Source organism: Bubalus bubalis, chromosome 24 (assembly GCF_019923935.1).
Source record: "Bubalus bubalis isolate 160015118507 breed Murrah chromosome 24, NDDB_SH_1, whole genome shotgun sequence".
Classification (NCBI taxonomy): Eukaryota; Metazoa; Chordata; class Mammalia; order Artiodactyla; family Bovidae; genus Bubalus; species Bubalus bubalis.
Genome location: NC_059180.1, coordinates 23187532 through 23207635, shown reverse-complemented (window position 1 = coordinate 23207635; position 20104 = coordinate 23187532). Strand labels below are relative to the sequence as shown.

The following is a 20104-nucleotide window of genomic DNA, read 5'->3' as shown; positions in this document are numbered from 1 at the left end:
CTCTTTGTCTTCCATTTGCAGTCCCTATTCCTCTCCTTTATAATTGCTCCAGCTTCCTTTTCCTTTGCTTCTACCTTAATTCTTATTCTTCTCCTCTTCTCATCATCCTTATCATTATTATCACCATCATGATCTTTATCTGTCAGCAGACTCCTTCTGTGATTGGCACTTAGCATTCTATTATGGTAGAATAGAATAGAACACAATACTGTATAGTAGAACAGAGTATTCTATTAATCCATTTATCTTTGAGAAGCCCTTTCTCAGGTTACATATGATTTTCTATTTTAGAGTACATTAATGAATGCACTTGTGTCTAAATTTCAGTGGCTCAGGCAAAAATGATAGAGAAACAATGTTACCTTGTTCTGAAAGGGTCCACAGTCATGTTTGGATATTTCACTTTTTCTAGGATAAAAAAGATTCCTTTTTTTAAAAGCAAATAAATAAGGTTTTGCTTCTACAGCTTCCACTGTTCTCATAGAAACCAAAAAAAAAAAAAATATTGACCTTTAAAGCTAACTATTGTAAGGATTTGCAGATGAAAGCTTTTGCTTTTTCAGTGTGGGTTTTAATTTATCTTAGAATAAAGACCCCACTCCAGTACTCTTGCCTGGAAAATCCATGGATGGAGGAGCCTGGTGGGCTGCAGTCCATGGGGTCGCTAAGAATCAGACATGACTGAGCGACTTCACTTTCACTTTTCACTTTCATGCTTTGGAGAAGGAAATGGCAACCCACTCCAGTGTTCTTGCTTGGAGAATCCCAGGGACGGGGGAGCCTGGTGGGCTGCCGTCTCTGGGGTCGCACAGAGTCGAACACGACTGAAGTGATTTAGCAGCAGCAGAATAAAGACTTAAACAAAAATAGATGAGGAATAAACAGCTACAGACTTCAAGTATATACCTCCATCACATCAATACCATGTACTATTATCCAAGCATATTATTTTGTAACAATGTGGGAAATATTTATAGTGCATTAAAGAGAGGAAAAAATACAATGCAAGATGATGACAATGATGCAAAAGTTATATCACAAAAACATATAAACAGTTCATCAGTTGTGTAAGGATGATGGGTTCTAATTTTATTGCAATGTCTTCAGAGAATATGACCTACATGAAACCTACTATTTGATGTTTGTTGAGGCCTGCATGGGTTCTATTAGGTTCTATTTTATATAACAGAATGTTACAAATATTCTCAGTGTGCTTTTAAAGAACATGCATTTTCTATTAAATACAGTGTTCTATATAGGCTTGTTAGATAAAGCTTTTTAATTGTATTCAATTTTTTTATACCTTTCCTAATCTTAAGTCTGATTGATATGTAATATTAAGGGAGTGTTAAAATCTCTTGCTATGATAGCAGATTTGTTCTTTCTCTTTAAATTCTATTAATATTTGTTTTTTTCTATTTTGAGGCTATATTACTTGGTACATACAAGTTTAGAACTATCATATTTTCTTGATAAATTTTTCCTTTCATCACTATCTCTTTATCCTTGGTAATTGTTTGGCTTAAACTACCTTTTTGTCTGATACAAATATAGCTATACCAATTTGTTGTTAGTATTTTCTTGATATAACTTTTCCTTTTATGCTTTCACTTTTTTTTTTTGCAATTTTATATTTTAAGTGTGTCTATTACAAATAAGACATGGCTGAGTCTTCTAACTGGTGAATTTGGTCTGTTTACATTTACTTTGATTACAGATAAATTTGAACCATGTTTTCGTTTTATATTGTGTTCTTTATTTACACTAATTTTTCTGTTCTTTTCCTTCTTTCCATAATGCAAAAGTTTAAGTTAATGATTTGAGATTTTTCTTCTTTTCTATTAGTAACATAAACATTAAAAACTGCAAAGTTCTCCCAGTTCTAATTGTGTCCTGTACATTTTGAAATGTTTGTTTTCATTTTCATTAAGTTCAAACTATATCTGATAACGGATTTTTATCTAGGACGTATAAAGAACTCTTATAATTCAATAATAATAAGACAACCTAATAAAAAAAATTTTTAATGTAAAATAGCTAATAAGCACTTAAAACATTATCGACATTGTTACTCATTAGGAAAAAAAAATTTAAACAACAGGGGTACCACTTCACATCCACTAAGATAACTTTAAGTGAAAAGGCAAATAATAAAGGCTGCAAGGATATGAAAATGCTTACAGCCTCTGTTTTGCCAAAAGTTTTACTTTCATTTTAGATTCAAAGGATTTGTTAACAAAAGAAACCACTCATTACACACAAATGAACAATTTGAATTTTTGTAGATTATTTGACTTAACTTCAATATACAGTCATTAAAATAAAAGCAATAGAAACAATAGAGAGAATTAATAGCACATACATCACCAAATCGCACAGACCAACATCCAGAATTAAACAGCACTGGGAAGTCCCTTGTAAACAGCAATGTGGAGTCCCAGTTAGGAAATAACCTTGGGCAGTGTATCCACTCCACTGGTGAAATTTCAAATTGCATTTTTGGGGCTCCTGCTTATAATCCCAGGTTGCAAACTGATATCATCATCAGTTTGCATACTAAAATGCAGTTCCTGTTTTACTTTAACCTTTTTACAATGCTATTTATCTTGTGAGTCAAAGGGTTTCTTTAGACCCCACGTGGTTGGCCAGACCTCCAGGGGCTCAAGAATTCCAAGAGCCACTTGCTTTCTTATCTAAAGGGCTACCTGGCTTTCTATGCTTGCAGGCAGGCATGGAGTCTGGGTAGTGTACAGGCAGGTCAGCAGCAAGGTCAGAAGCCTGCTCTCCTGCTTCTGAAGACTGAACAAGACTTTCTCCATTTCAATTTCCCTAACAGTCTGGGCTGCCGTCTATGGGGTCGCACAGGGTCGGACACGACTGAAGCGACTTAGCAGCAGCAGCAGCAACAGTCTCATACACCAAAGCCTTTGACTGCGTAGATCACAACAAACTGTGGGAAATTTTTCAAGAGATGGGATTACCAGACCACCTTACCTGCCTCCTGAGAAATCTGCATGCAGGTCAAGAAGCAATAGTTAGAACCGAACATGGAACAACATGGTTTCAAATTGGGAAAGGAGTATGTCAAGGCTGTATATTGTCACCCTGCTTACTTAACTTATATGCAGAGTACATCATGCAAAATGCCAGGCTGGATGAAGCACAAGCTGGGATCAAGATTGCTGGGAGAAATATCAATAACCTCAGATATGCATATGACACTAATGGCAGAAAGTGAAGAGGAACTCAAAAGCCTCTTGATGAAAGTGAAAGAGGAGAGTGAAAAAGCTGTCTTAAAACTCAACATTCAAAAAACGAAGATCATGGCATCCAGTTCTATCACTTCATGGCAAATAGATGGGGAAACAATGAAAACAGTGACACGTTTTATTTTCTTGGGCTCCAAAATCACTGCAGATGGTGACTGCAGCCATGGAATTAAAAGATACCTACTCCTTGGAAGAAAAGCTATGACCAACCTCAACAGCATATTAAAAAGCAGACATACTTTGCTGACAAATGTCTGTATAGTCAAAGCTATGGTTTTTCCAGTAGTCATGTATAGATGTGAGAGTTGGACCATAAAGAAAGCTGAGTGCCGAAGAATTGATGCTTTTGAACTGTGGTGTTGGAGAAGACTCTTGGGAGTCTCTTGGACTGCAAGGTGATCAAACCAGTCAATCCTAAAGGAAATCAATCCTGATTATTCATTGGAAAGACTGATGCTGAAGCTGTAGCTCTAATACTTTGGCCCCCTGATGTAAAGAACTGACTCATTTGAAAAGACCCTGAGGCTGGGAAAGATTGAAGGCAGGAGGAGAAGGGGACGATGGAGGATGAGATGGTTGAATGGCATCACTGACTTCATGCACATGAGTTTGAGCAAGCTCCAGGAGTTGGTAATGGACAGGGAAGCCTGATGTGCTGCAGTCCATGGGGTCACAAAGAGTCAGACACGACTGAGTGACTGAACTGAACAGTTTCAAACATTGCTGATGGAAATGAAAATCTATACAGTCACTTTGGAAAACAGTTTGTTAATTTCTTAAAAAGTTAAATATAAATTGCCATATAATTGAGAAATTCCATTTGTTGATTTATACCTTAGATATGTGAAAGTATATGTCCACACAAAAACTTGTACAGTCATGGTAGCAGTATTCATAAAAACAAAATGTGGAGACAATTCAAATGTCTATCAACTGTTGAAAGAATAAAGAAAATTTGGTATATTAGTATAGTAGAATGCTATTCAGAAATAAAAGGGAAGGAAATAATGTTACATGCTGTAAAATGATGCACCTCAAAAATTTATGTGAAGGTACAAAAGGCTATATATTGTATGATTCCATTTACATGAAATACCTACAAATAGTAAATCTGTAGAGACAGAAAACAGAAAAGAGGAGTGATTACAAATTAGCATGAGGAATATTTGAGGGGTTACAGATATGTTATAAAACTGGATTATGGTTGTTACCAAACAGAAGTTGGGTCTGCTCACTGTCTGTGTGGCAAAGCCAATCTACTGACACTAGGCTGTGGTGAAGGAAAATGCAGCATTTATTGCAGGGTGCCAAGCAAAAACTTTTACTTGAAAGACCCAAACTCACCAGTGGCTTTCAGGGAAGGGTTTTTAAGGACATATCAGGAAAAGGGTCACAGGCTGTGTGACCAGCTCATCCACGGTTCTTGATTGATTATTGGTGAAGTAACAGCGTGATATTTTGAAAATCTCAGTCATCAACCTCCTGGTTCCAACTGGTTTGGAATCTATGTGTTGATGGTCAGCATGCAGTTAACTTTTTCCACCTGGTGAGGGGTTCAGTGTCTGCAAAATAGCTCAAGCATGTTGTTTAGGATATTATCTATCAGCATTAAGGAGGAACTAAATGCCCTTGACTTTGTTTTATGGCTAAACAATTATTATTTTGTTTTGCTTGATTTTTCTTTGTTTCTACCCTTTCTCACTTCTCTGATTAGATTTGCTGTTTAGAACTTGGAAAGGGCCTAAAAGGCCACAGCTTTTCTACAAACAAGAGGTAGTGGACTGGTAAGGAGAGGGTCTGTCTGGCAAGTTCCTGCAGGGGCCTGCTTGGTTTCATGGTGACAATTACACAGCTCTAAATTTAGTAACAATCATTGAATTTTGCACTTAAAATGGTTGAATTTCATAATGTGTAACTTATACCTCAATACAACACTTTAGAAAAATGGACTGCTCCAATGAGCTAGCCTAGTTCTGAGTTGTTTTGAAATTATTTTCTTCATTCTGTGCCTAGATGACCAATATTATATTCAAAACTTGTTAAGAGACAAGAAAAATGTGTCTCTTTTAAGGCATTCAAGATGAACACAACAGTCCTCAATTTTCAATGGCATGGCCATTCCAGAGAGAGAAGGTCTAAGTTCAGTGCCATGAATCTTTCTGGCTGCTTTCCATGGAGGGAGGCTGGAGTGAGCTTTGCCCTGGGCTGACACTGTTCCTTGTCACTGATTAACCAGCTTTATAAGAAGGCTGCTTCACTGACATCCTCTTCCGCCTGGAGAGTGATATTTGGCAAAGCTTCGGAGAGCAGAAAAATGTCCACTCGCTATCATCAAGCTGCTAGTGATAGCTACCTGGAACTTCTGAAGGAGGCTACCAAGAGAGATCTGAATCTTTCTGATGAAGATGGCATGACTCCCACACTCCTAGCAGCCTACCATGGGAACTTGGAAGCCCTAGAAATAATCTGCAGCAGAGGGTAAGTTCAACCCAATGGTTTTGACTGGAAACTGTTAATGGGAGGATTTTGTAGACAGGGATAAGAGGCAGGGAATTAGTGAAAATACTTTGCTCTCATTCTCGTCTGTGTAAAAATTGTCTTTCTAGAGGAAATGAGAAATTTTCCCAGCGATAAATTCTCTTTCCACACTGAGATCTGGCACCATGGGGTGGCTAGTCCCTTATGAGCCACACACACAGAAATCCTGAACTCTAAGTCACTATTATTTCCCTTGAGGGTAAGATATTTGAATTCTGTGGCTTTAAAACTCCTTTCCATGACATGTAAATGCTTGACTCTTTAAAAAAGATCAGTGATCTACCTGGTTTTAAGATGTCAAGTATAATTGGAACAAATGATGTGTTGTTTTTTTTTTTCATCTGTGCCGTTAAAATTTCATAGCCTTAAAAAAAATACTCAATCTAAGTGCAAGCTCATGGTTCTTAGATGAAATTTCTGGCTTTATAAGCTATAAAAGGGACCTTCAGCCTATCTTAATTACTACTCTGGCTGTCAAATACATACATGTACATATACTCTCCCTTCAAGTTCTAAAACAGATATCAGCTAGCTCCTGTCTTCCACTTGTTGCTGAAGGGGCTAGTCACCATTGACAACTATAACTCCAAGAAGACTAAAGAAAGAAAAAAAGACAATGTGAGTAAAGGAGGCAAGTGAATTTATACATATTAATATATAACATATGTATTTATTAATACCTATATCTGCTCTGTGTCAGCCATTTTGCTATATCAACAAGAGAAATATGATTCTTCCCATCTTCATATGGCGATCAGATCTGAGAGAGGAAATGTCATGAATGTGTTATAAAAGGGTAAAGAGAGAACACTAAATAAATAAGACAGGTATCCCAATCTAGGTAGTGAGGGAAGGTTTTCTTGAGCATGTCATGGAGTTTGAACTATAAGCAGTTGGCCAGATGAAGGTGGAAGGAAAAGTGTTTCTCCTGAGGAAGAGTACTGTATTCTAGGCCCTGAAGAGGTCAAGTATGGCTGGAGATGGCTTGAGTGGGGAGAGGCCAAGTTGTAAGCGAGGAGACCAGACACAAGAGTCTTGTAGACTCTTTTGAGGAATTGAACTTTTCCCAAGGACACAGAAAGGCACTGTGGTGGGTTTGTGCAGGGGAGCCACCTGGTAGCTTTTTGTTTACAAAATTTTCCTCAGGCAGTTGTATAGCAGTTAAAAAAAATGTTCAGGGACCGTTTTGATGGTTGAGATGAGGGGCGAACTGGATTAGAAAAGTGGCAGTGGAAACAGAGAGATGTGGATAGATGGCAATTTGGATAAATTGACCAAACATTGAGTGGGCAGAAGGAAGAGGAGGATCAAGTTTGAGCTTTGACAGGATGTTGGATGTTGGCATCCTTTATTGAAGTGAGAGGCACTTTAAGGAGTTAGAAGAAGCAAAGGTAGAGAGAGTTCCTGAGTTGAAGACTATAATGAGGAGGTGAGTGGAGTTGCTGTACTTCATTCCTTTTAACTTACATTTTCCATGTTTTCCAGACATCACCCTCTGCCTCGACCCTTTCAGCTAAACTCTTCCAGATTGTAACCCTGTATCATCTTTCCTCTTCTCCCATACTTTCTTATATCACCTCTGCAAGAAGTACAAGATGTCAGTTACAATTTCACAACCAGTGCTGAAAATCCTTTCCCATTTTAAGGTCCGATTTAAATGAGAGGGCCTAGATGTTCTCCTATGCTCTCTCTCTCTCTCTTTCTAAGCCTGAAACATTTTCTTATACAAATTGTTCTATGGTCTTTACTTATGACAAAATTAACATAAACTAAGCCCCCCAAATTAAACTACATATGTGCACACAGATTATATAGAATAAAATATCCTGTTATGTCATATATATAGTGTGTATAAAATATATATAGAACCCACAAATATATGCACACATATATTAAAAAATATATATTATATATAAAATAATTGTGCATGCCTATTTGTACATATACATGAAATAATATACTAAGTAAACACTTTTTGTGTGGTATGCAGTTTTGTTTTGTTTTTTATGACTCAATATATCATAAACATTTTTTCCATGTCAGTATATATTCTTTTACAGTTTAACTTTCAGGAACTTCTTAGTATTCTAGTTAATGAATATAGTATATAAATATATTTCTTAGTCAATCTCTATTTTGGACAACTAACTTGTTTCTCATGGTTTAAATAGTGCTGTGATAATTATCCTTGTACATAAATCTTTGCTCATATTTTCTTGAGAACAAATTCTTCAAAGTGAAATTTCTGGATCAGTTGGCACGTATACCATTTAAAGACTTTTTTGGTGTCTATTGACAAATTGCTCTTCAGAAAGTGAGCACCCATTTCTGTCAACATTGTAGGTTCAAAATGATATATCAATGCACAATATATTAATGTTCTTTGGTTATTGGCAGGGTTGAAAATATTTTTATATTTTGAAGTCATTGTATTTCCACTTTTGTGAGCTAAGTATTTATAACCTTGTCCTACTTATATATAGGAGTCTTCAACATTTCTCACTGATTTTTTTAAAGTTAGAATATCAGCCTTTTGTCACTGTATTTCCAAATATTTTCACAAATCATAATTCATATTTTTGACATCAGATATTTAATATCAGTGAAAATATAAATTTAAATATATATATTTATGTACTTAAGTCTATCAATTTTACTTTGTAATTCCAACTTTGAGGTCATGCCTAAATATTGACAGATATTTTCTTTAGTACTTTAGTTTTTTTTTTTATTTTAAATAACTCATATTTTATTTCTTTGATTTAAGATTTGAGAGTGTGATCTAACTATGTCTTCTCCAAATGGCTAGTCATTTGTCCCTAAACATTTTGTTACATAATCCACTCTTTATGTATATATTTGGCATGGTAATTTCTCTCAATATAATGTCAAAATCCAGTCCATTGTTTGGTATTTATTAAAAACTGATTATGAGCATCAACATTCTAACCCTGGTTAGTCCTTCCTTCTCAACTCTTATCTTCTGGATCAGTATTAATACATCCCAGGTTTTTTTCCTTCTCTCCAGAAGCACTTAAGATTTGTTAAGTTGGCCTGGTATAAACTTATAAAAATGTCTTATAAGGGTTTTCGCAGGTCACCACCCATTTTGATCATTGCATGTATGTGCTATTCACTCAGTTGTGGCTGACTTTTTGTGACCCCATAGGCTGTAACCCACCAGGCTCCTGTGTCCATAGTATTCTCCAGGCAAGAATACTGGAGTGAGTTGCCATTTCCTTCTCCAGGGGATCTTCCCAACTCAGGGATCAAAAATGGGTCTCCTGCATTGCACGCAGATTTTGATCATAGCCAATCTTTAAGCACTTGTGTGGGAACAAAATGCCCATTACATTTAAGGGGGCTAAAAAGTAAAACCAATCAAAAATTGAATTTAGATATTAACCAGTTATTGAGGTCTACCGCAGTCTGATGATTTTAGTGTCTATCTGTCACTACCTGATTGAACTACGGATCATGTGGCAAGCAATAATATCCAAACTCTGGCTTTGTTAAAAACTGTTTTTCTTCCTTTTTTACTTTTAAAGATGGAAAGCAATAATTACATGTTTTACATTGGGAAGATGGCCTCAGTTATACAGAATTTAATTTTGCTTTGACCCGGAGGGATGGTACGGGGAGGGAGGTGGGAAGGGGGTTCAGAATGGGGAACAGGTGTACGCCCGTGGCGGATTCATGTTGATGTGTGGCAGAACCTATACAATATTGCAAAGTAATTAGCCTCCAATTAAAATAAATAAATTTAAATTAAAAAAATAAAAGTAAACGAGTGAAACATGAGCTTTTCAGTGGTAAGCTCCCCTGATTTTAATGGAAAGATGTTAGAATTCATTCAACATTGTTTAAGAGTGTGACATTCTTCTGAAAAATAAAAATGAATTTAATAAAAAAAATGCATGGGTTTTTAAAAGTATTTTTGTTTCATTTTCTAAAATGAAAATAATTTTTTTCCTTTCTGATTCTCAAAGGAATACAAACTTCTTGTAACATTTCATGTCATATTGGAAAATATACTTAATAAATCAAAAATCACATGAATTCTCACAGTCATTAACATTTGGGTATATATTCCTTCAGATGTTTCCCTTTAAGAACATAAACTTAAATGTACCTATGTTCAGCCCTTTTAAAAAGGCAATCACAGTATACAAACTCTTCTGGATTATTCTTCTAATTATTTAATAATACAGTATTGACCATCTGCAGTTAAAAGGAGAGATCCATGACATTATTTTCAGTGGCTATATGGTATCCTGCTTTATAGTTTCATTATAATTTATTTAATCAGTTATTTGTTCACGACATTTAATTTGAACCCAGTTTTTTTATAAGATGGAATGAGCATCCTTCATCACTCATCTTTGCACAAGTGTCTGATATTTCCTCAGGATAAATTCCTTAAAGCAGAATTGTTGATTCAAAGGAGCACTATGTTTTACAGTCTTTTGGCACATACTGTGCCAGGAAATTTGAACCACTATGCTTCCTCCAGCATTCTTCATTTCCTCACACTCCTGCCAAAACTGAGTATTATTATTCTTTTTATTTGTTGCCTATCTGATAGGCAAACAGATGGTGGTGTATTACTTTCAATTGCATTTATTTGATTACTAATGAGTCTAAATATTCCTTCTTATGTAGAAAAACATTTTTTGAAAAAGTGATTTTTTTTTTCTGAGAACAACACCAGAAAAAATCAAATCAACTTCAAAAGGAGAAATTGAAATGGAACAGATGCTTAGAGTAATTTAATATAAGAAAATTGCCTATTTTGCAACAATAATAAAAATCCAGGTTTACAAATTATTTCCGAAATGTACTAATCTACCAAAAAGCAAGGGCAAAATATGATTACTTAAAGTCTTTTCATTGAGTTTCTCTTTTGGGAATAAACAAAGGATAGAAAAAAATCAAATAAAAATTTTATTAATTTAGACCACAGAAACAATATGGCATCAATATTGGATTCAGATCAACAAACGAGGGGGATGAGTTTTTGAATAACTGGACAGGCATGTGTAGTGGTTCTATCAAAAAATGTGAAGGACACCAGAGATTGAAAGACAGAGTTAAGAAGAACCCCCAAATTGTCAATAGAAAAAATTTTAATTTAAGTAGTACATCAATTTGGAAAGTTGTCTGTAAATAGAATTTCTGCAAGTGGAAATAGCTTAAATGTTCCAGGGCAACTCATGAATCAGCTTACTGACAGGTTCATCTTTAAATTTGGAATTTTGTGTTTCTTAAGAGAGGAACAATCTTTAAGGGTCACCTCAGGTTTTCTTCATGTTCTTCCTATTTTTGAAGGATCATTTAAGTTCCCTTGGGTGGGGAAAATTCCACTGTTTTATGACCTGAAGCATGTGGATTTAATCCAACCCCTTAATACTTGTAACATCCTCACCCAAACTCACTCCTCTCAATAATTTCTTTTTTAACTTATCCAATCTAATATCAGGCAAATTTAACCCATATGTTTATATTTGCAGTAATGTCTTAGATGTTTTACAACCTCTCTTTGAAGTCTTTTGAATGTGGTGTTTGGTTAAAATGAATGAAAAGTGAAATTCCACCTTTGAGGGTACTGTGCTTCCTTCCCTAAGATACACAACTCTTTTAAGATTGAAAGAGGTCTGCTTTGATCCAGACAACTAAATCAGGCAGACTGACTAGACCCCTTTTGAAAAGGGTTGTGCAAAAGAACCATGTTATTTAATACTTGCTTTCCTTAGATTCAATTTCATTTTCTCTCCTTCCTCTTTGAACTTATTTCCCTTCCTCTATCTCTGGCCACACTGAGTATATTTCTGGTGTCCCAGATATGTAATGTCACGTCTATGTGCATCTGCTTACACTCACTGTTCTCTCTCCTCAGAAGGAAGTTGCCAACTGTCACCTTACGTGGATCTAGCCCATGAGCATGTTTAATTTGGACCTCACTGTAATTTTCTCTTCAATTTAAGCCAACATTTAAAAATCAAAAAGCTTCACCTGAAATTCTGGATTTCTGGTTTTGTTTGGAAAATGGAAGCTCTGGCAATGTTGTGTCTGCTTTTATTCAGGATAGCAATTAGCCACAGCTGAACAATGCCTGTTCTTTTAGATGGAGCTTGAACTTAACTACTCCTTTGTTGAAAAAAAAAAACAAAAACGTGGCCCCATTAAGTTACTTACATCACATCTTGGCTTCTTTAGGTTGTGTTTGAGACATCTGCTAGGAGATATGGAAGATACCATACAAAGGACAAAAGACACAGGTTTTGCCCTCTGAGATATACTATCTAAACAGGACAGGGTATATTTGACAAATTAATATTATGAGAGTTGAAAGGCCAGAAGAGTTATTGTAGTGTTGCAAGAGTTTACCAGATGGGTATGAGAAAAAAATATATGAAATTAAATATTTTTAGTTTAGAGTCAAAGGAAGTGATAACAGGTAAAATTTATTGAGTATTCACTATGTACCAAGCACTGTTGTAATGCTTTATGTATGTTGACTTTATTCACATTATAATTCTATGAGTAGATAATATTATCCTCAACTTATAGATGAGGACAATGAGTCCTAGAAAAGTTGAACTTGAGGCCTCATTGCAGATAAAAGGTAAAGCTGAGGTGAGTTAACGTAAGATCATATTGTGTTGGAGACCATTAGACACAGAGGCAGGCCTGATCCAAAGTGTACTGCAGTGAATTGGTGGGCAAATCAACTGAGTGCTTCGTCTTATTTACCCCTCTGAGAGTTGTTCTTCTTTTTGTTTTTTAAGAGCAAGATTGTGATTGGTGGCAGTGGTGGTGGGGGCAGTGAATGTGTAAGTGCTTTGTAACAAACAAGCATGAAGAAACCAAAGTTTCCCATGCAGCAATTATAATACAAATCTGATTCACTAAATTATAGGACACTGGTTGGATCACCTTAACTACTGCAGGTCTTAACCTGCAGTGAACTTAACCTGGGGATCTTGTTAAACTTCAGATTCTGATTCAGGAAGTCTGGGATAAGGTCCAAGATTCTGCATTTCCAACAAACTTGAAGGTGATGTTACTGCTGTTGGTCTACGGACCAAACTTTAAATAGCAAGAAACAGAAGGATCACAGTGCATTAACATGCCAGTTGCAAGGGCATGGACCTTTTCTCCTGTTTCACCTGCTGCTTACCAGGAGTGTTAAAACACCTTCTCAGACTCTCTCTCCTGCCATCCCATGGGGCTAGCCTGGCCAAAGGTTGCAGAGATCCTGATTTTGGAGTCTGGACTACGGCAAGGGAAGGTGCCCTTTAGTACCTGTATTATCAGAGTTCTCAACAGTGGCTTGGGGGTCAGAGTCATAGTTAAGAGTAAGTTATTACTTTTCATTTATGCTTGTTCGTAACTTAAGGCCTCACAGGAGAAGGGCAAGGGGTGGTGATTTAGCCTGGGGCAGGATTCTAGTAGACATTCATTCCACAAATCTTCTTTACCTACCATGTATCCTTAATGCTATCTAACATTGCCCCCAATTCTACCTTAAACCATTGTAGTGTTAGTTGCTCAGTCATGTCTGACTCTGCAACCCCATGGACTATAGCCCACCAGGCTCCTCTATCCATGGAATTCTCCAGGCAAGAATACTGGAGTGGGTAGCCATTCCCTTCTCCAGGGGATCTTCCCAACCCAAGGATCAAACCAGGGTCTCCTGCATTATAGGCAGATTCTTTTACATCTGAGCCATTAGGGAAGCCCAAACCATTCGTTATTACGTGCCGGGAGCCGGCGAGAGACATTCCACTCGTGACAAAGGTCATGAGAAAGGAGGCTTGGCATACGCAAAGGTGGGATTGAGCCTCAGGAGTCCCCCTGGATATTCTCGAGCATCTACCCACCAAAAAAAACCAGAGTCTGCCTACTTTATTGCTTTGTGCTCTCACCTCTGACTTTACCAGGGGCTGTCCCCCACCACCATCTCACTCTCTCTGTCAAAGAGTTAACTTATAGCTCCAATTAATAAAGTCCCTGGGCAATTAGGAGTAAACCCCTCAGATGGCTCTCTAATTCGCCTGACAGGTTTACCCGGACTCCTACAGCTATGCATACTATTGTTTACAGTCTCCCAGCCTCGAGAGGCACGGGAAGCTTAAGATATTCAAATAGCTTAGAGCCTCTCAGAGAGTTAGAAACTGTCAGAATAAAACTAGTAAGATTTCATTGATGAGCCAATGCTTGCTGCCAAGTTTCCACATCCCCTGAATTGTACCTTGAATGTGTATTAATTAATATAGTTGGTATGTAGAAAAAACAAGTAGTGGCCTTGGTGCTAGCAACTTTAGACCTTTAAGGTAATAAATTCTTTCCTTTGTTGTAAACCCATTTCACATCCGCCCTATAGGAATGCAATTTTATCTTCGGAAGATGGCGCCAAACCTTAAAATAATTACTCTTAGAGAAAATAAGTCTTTGTTGATAAGTCTTTGTCAAGAGTCATAAAATGTTAATAGGCCTTCTGGCCAGAAGATGATGTAAATCACCTAAACCATTTGTATACGATAAATTTACAGGAAAGAAACCCTGGTTTTTGATAAGCATCAAAGACTGCTGACTTTGCATCCCCTATTATCCTCTATGTGTAACTCAGGGTATAAAAGCCCCTGTTGAAAATAAAGCTATGGGCCTTGCTCGCCAAAGCTTGGTCTCCCCATGTCATTCTTCCCCTCAATTTTCAGCTGAGTGTCCATCTGGAGCGCGGATATCCTCTGTGACCATTTATTTGCCTGGGCTTCTAAGACCCACTGGAGAAGGTGTCTAAGGTGGGGCACCTTCCGCTATTCGAGAGGGCGCCTGTGGCCTCCGTGGTCAAAGCTAACCTGGTGTCACGGGTTATATTGATTTTCCGCGTAAACCAAGCTACTCAGCTTCTTTTCTCCACTGAATTTTCTTACTGAGCTATCCTCATTCTATTATTCTTTATATCTTTGATGAATAAATAAATAAATAGTCGCTGACACCATCTCCCTTTCGAATACCCTAGATCAGCCGGGGCTGGACCCCGGCAATTATGTGAAAGTAAAGTGAGGAATCAATAGACCCTTTGTACAAATATTAGTCGTATTAGACACTGCTTCCTGCCCAACATCCATTCCTCTTTTGTTTCTTGCTGTTGGAAAACCAGTTTTGTTGTTATTTATTTCCTTACCTGTGACTCAGAGGAGGTAACAGTTATGCGCTGGAACTGTAACTGAGCAAGTGGGTTTGCTGCCCACTGTGCAATGGAAAGACCAAGGCAATAGTCTTTGCAGAGAGAAAAGGCTTTATTGAAGGGTGGAAAACAAGGAGACAAGAGGCACTGCTTTAGATCCATCTCCTTGATTGGCTTTTGAATGGGGTATTTACTGTGGAAGTAAGGAAAAAGAGGGGGAGGCTGCTTAGAAACAAATGATGGAAAGTAAGTTTCAATGTAAGTTTCAGGAGTGAAGGCTGGACAGTCCTTCATGCCTCTCATGGGTTACATGTGCAGTTTTAGAGGTGAAAGGGCCCAGTCCATAATATGTAATGGGTTTTCAGCCTGTGATATCCAGAGTGCACCATCAGTCGTTCGAGTCCCTCAGGGCGTCTGTGTGATGCTCATGCTCAGTTGGAGGGACTTTCTGCAAGTTGTTTCCACATCTGTGGTTTCCCTGGTACTCTGTGAAACAGGTTTGGTGTTCTTGATGTTTCTACCTTATCAACCTTGATCCTTTAAGGTACAGGATGTGGTTTCAGAACCAGCTCTATCTAACAAGCTCAGAAGAGACGATTGCTAAGGTTTTAGGAAGTCTGAATCAGATAAACAATTCATTATTAAAAATAAAATTATATAAACTTAAATTTAATAAATTATATTAAAAAGGTAACACTCAAAACTTATTCCTTTCTAATTATTTTACCACATTTTACTATTATCTTTGCTCTTAAGATTGTGCACATCTATTAAATATCTATGTGGTGGGAATAATTTCTAATCAATTGCTACTATGTCTCTCTTCCAAATTCTGTGTCCAGTAATGTCATATTAGTGCTTAAAATATGTTATGGTGGTGTATTTACACCACAGAAATTGGCACATGCTATACAAATCAGTGTTTGATTCTTTTCCCTTAATGAGATGGTTGTTAACATTTACCAGCATAGCATGGGGTAATCCTATCTAGGGGAAACATCTAATTGATCTTAGATAAAGAAGGTAGCTCTGTTTCCTTTCTCCTAGGTATGTGATCTGATTCTGGCCAATGAGACACGAAAGTTACTCATTTGGGGAATTTCTTAGAAAGCTTTTTTGCTTCTAAAAATGAGATACAAGGTAGATATGGATTGTTTCTGGCCATGTGATGCCTAAATGTGACATATCTGGACTTTCGAAGTTATCTTGTAACAATGTCAAGGCAAGATTAACTTGCATTTTGTTCTTTATTTTAATTTTTTTATTTCTTAGACCTCATCTTCAGAGAAAAAATTAGTATGTATTGTTTATATTTTCTCTTCTAGAGGGGATCCTAATAGATGTGACATCTGGGGAAATACTCCTTTACATTATGCAGCCTCCAATGGTCATGCCCACTGCGTCTCGTTCCTGATCAACTTTGGTGCCAACATCTTTGCTCTGGACAATGACTTACAGTCTCCACTGGATGCAGCTGCCAGCAGAGAGCAGAATGAATGTGTCGCTCTTCTGGATAAGGCTGCCACTGCCCAGAACGTCATGAACCCCAAGAAAGTCACCAGGCAGAAGGAGCAGGCTCAGAAGAATGTCAAGAAGCAGATCAAAGAGTGTGAGAGGCTCCAAGAGAAGCACCAAAATAAGATGGCCCGCACATACAGCAAGGAGGAATCTGGGACTCTTTCTTCTTCCAAGGGAACTTTCTCTAGGTCACTCCTTTCAAATGCTTCTGCTTCTAACACATTTGGGTCACTGTCTAAGGGTATTAAAGATACCCTCAAGCTTAAGTTCAAGAAGAACAAAGATACAGCTGAGCAGTTAGGGAATGAGAGCAGAAGTGGACAGAAGAATGTGATGGAAGTGTTCAGAGAGGATGAGGAAGATGAATTCTCAGGGGACTTCATAGAGAAGCTCCAGTTCTCTGAAAAGGGGGACAGCTGTATGCAACACGAATCCATTCTCAACCGTCCAGGTCTAGGAAATGTTGTTTTTGGAAGGAATAGAATATTCAGCCCTGAAGACATCTCAGACAGCAGGAGGGAGCTGGGGTTTACAATGCCCAGTGAGTTGCTTCAGAGACAAGGAGAAGCTGAGGCTGATGAAGAGGGAGAGGAAAACCACCATGAAGATGATCTGCCTTGGGATGAGGATGAAGTGGAATGGGAGGAAGATGTGGTTGATGCTACTCCCCTCGAAGTGTTCTTACAGTCCCACTACTTGGAAGAATTCCTTCCTATTTTCATGAGAGAGCAGATTGATCTGGAAGCTCTGCTGCTTTGCTCTGATGAGGACCTTCAGAGCATACAAATGCAGCTGGGTCCCAGGAAGAAAGTTCTTAATGCCATAAATAGAAGGAAGCAGGTGCTACAACAGCCAGGCCAGTTGGTTGACACCAACCTCTGATGGAATGTTGGGTCAATGGGGTGAGTCTATAGAGGTGGGGGTGATGCTGTGGCCCACTGGAGATATTCCAGGCAATACCTACTCTGTACCCAATACCAGACTACTGGATTTCTAGGGTTTTGGAGGTGTCCACCTAGGAGAGAAGCCCAAATTCTACTCTGAGAAATACTCTGTACCTAAATTCATATAAACCATTTAAGGAGGTAAGAAATGGGAATAAGGAAATGACATTTCTCTTCAATTATCTTTTTGATATTTTTGAATATAGAAAGGATTAAATGGATGACAGAGAATAGAAAAGACTTTATTTCCTAACTCTGAACTTAAAATTATAGTCTCCTATTACACTAGCTTAATTTCTGATCCTTAGCTCCATGACTTTACCTGTTGATGGAAACTAAGATTCCTCCATTGGCCTGTGGCTTGAGCCCAACTTGAATGTGTCTAATCCTAATCAGATGTTTACATGTTTACAAGTAATAGAAATGGGTCTGTAACATTCCTACTTGGGAACACAGAGAATGTCAGGTAGAGAGAGAGATGAAATAGACTGTACGGTACTTGTATGGACTAAATTTTGTCCTTCCAAAATTTCTATGCTTAATTTCTACGGAGTCTAGGGATTCTAACTCCAGTCATCCTGTGAAGAGGTAGACACACTGGTGATGTGCTTGAATCTCCATGTGAAGATAAAGCAAGAAGGCAGTTATCTGAAAGCCACAAAAGGAAGCTTCAGAAGAAACCAAACTTTTTATTGCTTTTATCTTGGACTTCCAGCCTCCAGAGCTATAAGAAAATAAAGTTCTGTTGTTTAAGCCACCCAGTCTGTGGTATTTTGTTACAGCAGTCCTAGCAGAATAAGATCGTCCTTAAGACAAGAGAGACAGGGAGGGGAAAATAAAAATACAGAAAAGAAGATTAGATGACTTTTAGATGATTAGATGATTTTTAGATGGTTAGATGATTTTTTCCTAAGCATAAGTGCCTCCTGAAACTTAAAAAAGGAAAAAGAAATCTAGGTTCTTTGTTGGGAAAATTCAATTGTAAAAGTTGAATTTTTGTATGGGTATTATATACATATCTTATTTATTGTTGTCTATCACCATTTCTGCACATCTGAATACATGTAGGTTCTACAATATAAACAGTCAACACTAACACTGCTGCTGTTATTTGAATGGTAATCTCAAATTCAAGATGAAACCCTACTTGAATAGTAAAGCTTCACTGGATTTTTATAGGCAGACATGCATTAAATGGAATTTACCACTAATTACGTGTATAACATAGAAATAGCTTCAGCATGCTTCCTTATTCACAGCTGTTTGTGTTACTTCAAGAGGAACCATGGAGGATACAAATGCTTGAATCTGATGAACAACTGGCACGTTCTTCTTCAATCAATGCACTGAAAGTTGTCCGTCACTGAATAAATAGGTTACACTACGGGATTACTATGTTTACAAATATCACATTGCATTGTTCTGGAATAAATTGCAATTGTACAGGAAATAATGTACACGAAAGCAATTTTAGAAGGCATTCAAAAAAAGTAGTAGTGTCTGAGTCCTTCTGTATTAGTATTTCATTATTGTAGAGGCCAGGATCCTCTCTCCAAGAAGACGCCAGAATCTACCTGATGATACAATGCTAGGATATAAGAGAAATATAAGCCACTAGGAGAGTTCTACTGTTAGCACAAAGGATGCTTTACAGCAGAGCTTTGTATATCACTGTCAGAGGTTAAAAATAATATAGAAAGCTTGATGATGTATTATAGCAAATGAGAAGTGGCATGGGGGTGGTACAAAGAATTTTGAGCTGGAAACCAGCTTTGGTACTTGGAAGACAGAATAGGAAATAGAAAAGGGAAAATGAGAAAAGATAGGCCAGCAAAAATGTTACTGGAATTCAGCATTATAGGATTTAGTCTTGCTTCATGGGATTTGATTGTTTCTAATTGGAATTTTTCCATGTTGCCCTACTGGAGAGGTCACAATTTGCTCAGAAATATGGGAAGGGGATGTTTGCCCAGCAGGACTAGAAGCTCTCACCAGGACAATTCCATTGGAGTTTACGTGAATTCTGTGATGAGAAAAGGGATATGAATTTGAAGAACATGCAGATTTTAAAACCTCACATAAAACTTCAAATTGCTGAATTAAAAAAAGGAAGGTGCAAACATAATCCTTTTATGTAATAACAGTGAATAACATAAAATAGTGAGGCTAGTATGCGTTGTTAGGTATTTTTTCCCCCAAATGGTTGCCTTATATTTTTATTAAAGTATTCCAGCTTATAGACTCCACAGGTTCATCTACCTTTCTATGAATAACTCCTGTTCCACTTAAAGGATAAATTCTATATCAGTGATTATTGCAAATTTGGTTTAAAGTGTATGAACCAAACAGAATTAACTTTGGCTCTTATATATGAGGGCTTCCCTGGTGGCTCAGACAGTAAAGAATCTGCCTGCAATGCAGGAGACCTGAGCTCAATCCCTGGGCTGGGAAGATTCCCTGGAGAAGGGAATGGCAACCTACTCCAGTATTCTTGCCTAGGAAACCCCATGGAGAGAGGAGCCTGGTGAGCCACTGTCCATGGGGTTGCAAAGAGTTGGACATGACTTAGTGACTAAACAAAACCAACAACTTAACATATGAAGGTGCAAAGGAGGCAAATTAAAGAGTTCTAGCTCCTGGGA

The 20104-nt window shown here is 37.5% G+C and overlaps 1 protein-coding gene across 3 annotated transcripts in view; it reads left to right on the top strand.

Annotated features, from left to right (window-relative positions):
- The window catches only part of ANKS4B (ankyrin repeat and sterile alpha motif domain containing 4B), a 35391-nt gene extending 17172 nt beyond the window's left edge, over positions 1-18219 (top strand). For 2 of the 3 annotated variants that reach the window (XM_044935578.2, XM_044935579.2), the window contains exons 2-3: positions 5506-5747; positions 16326-18219. In XM_044935578.2, coding sequence (XP_044791513.1) covers positions 5584-5747; positions 16326-17400 — 1239 coding nt within the window. In that variant the 5' untranslated portion in view covers positions 5506-5583 and the 3' untranslated portion in view covers positions 17401-18219. The remainder of the gene's footprint in view (positions 1-5505; positions 5748-16325) is intronic. The other variant, XM_025274602.3, reaches the window with a different exon arrangement.
- Positions 18220-20104: the final 1885 nt, after the last annotated feature.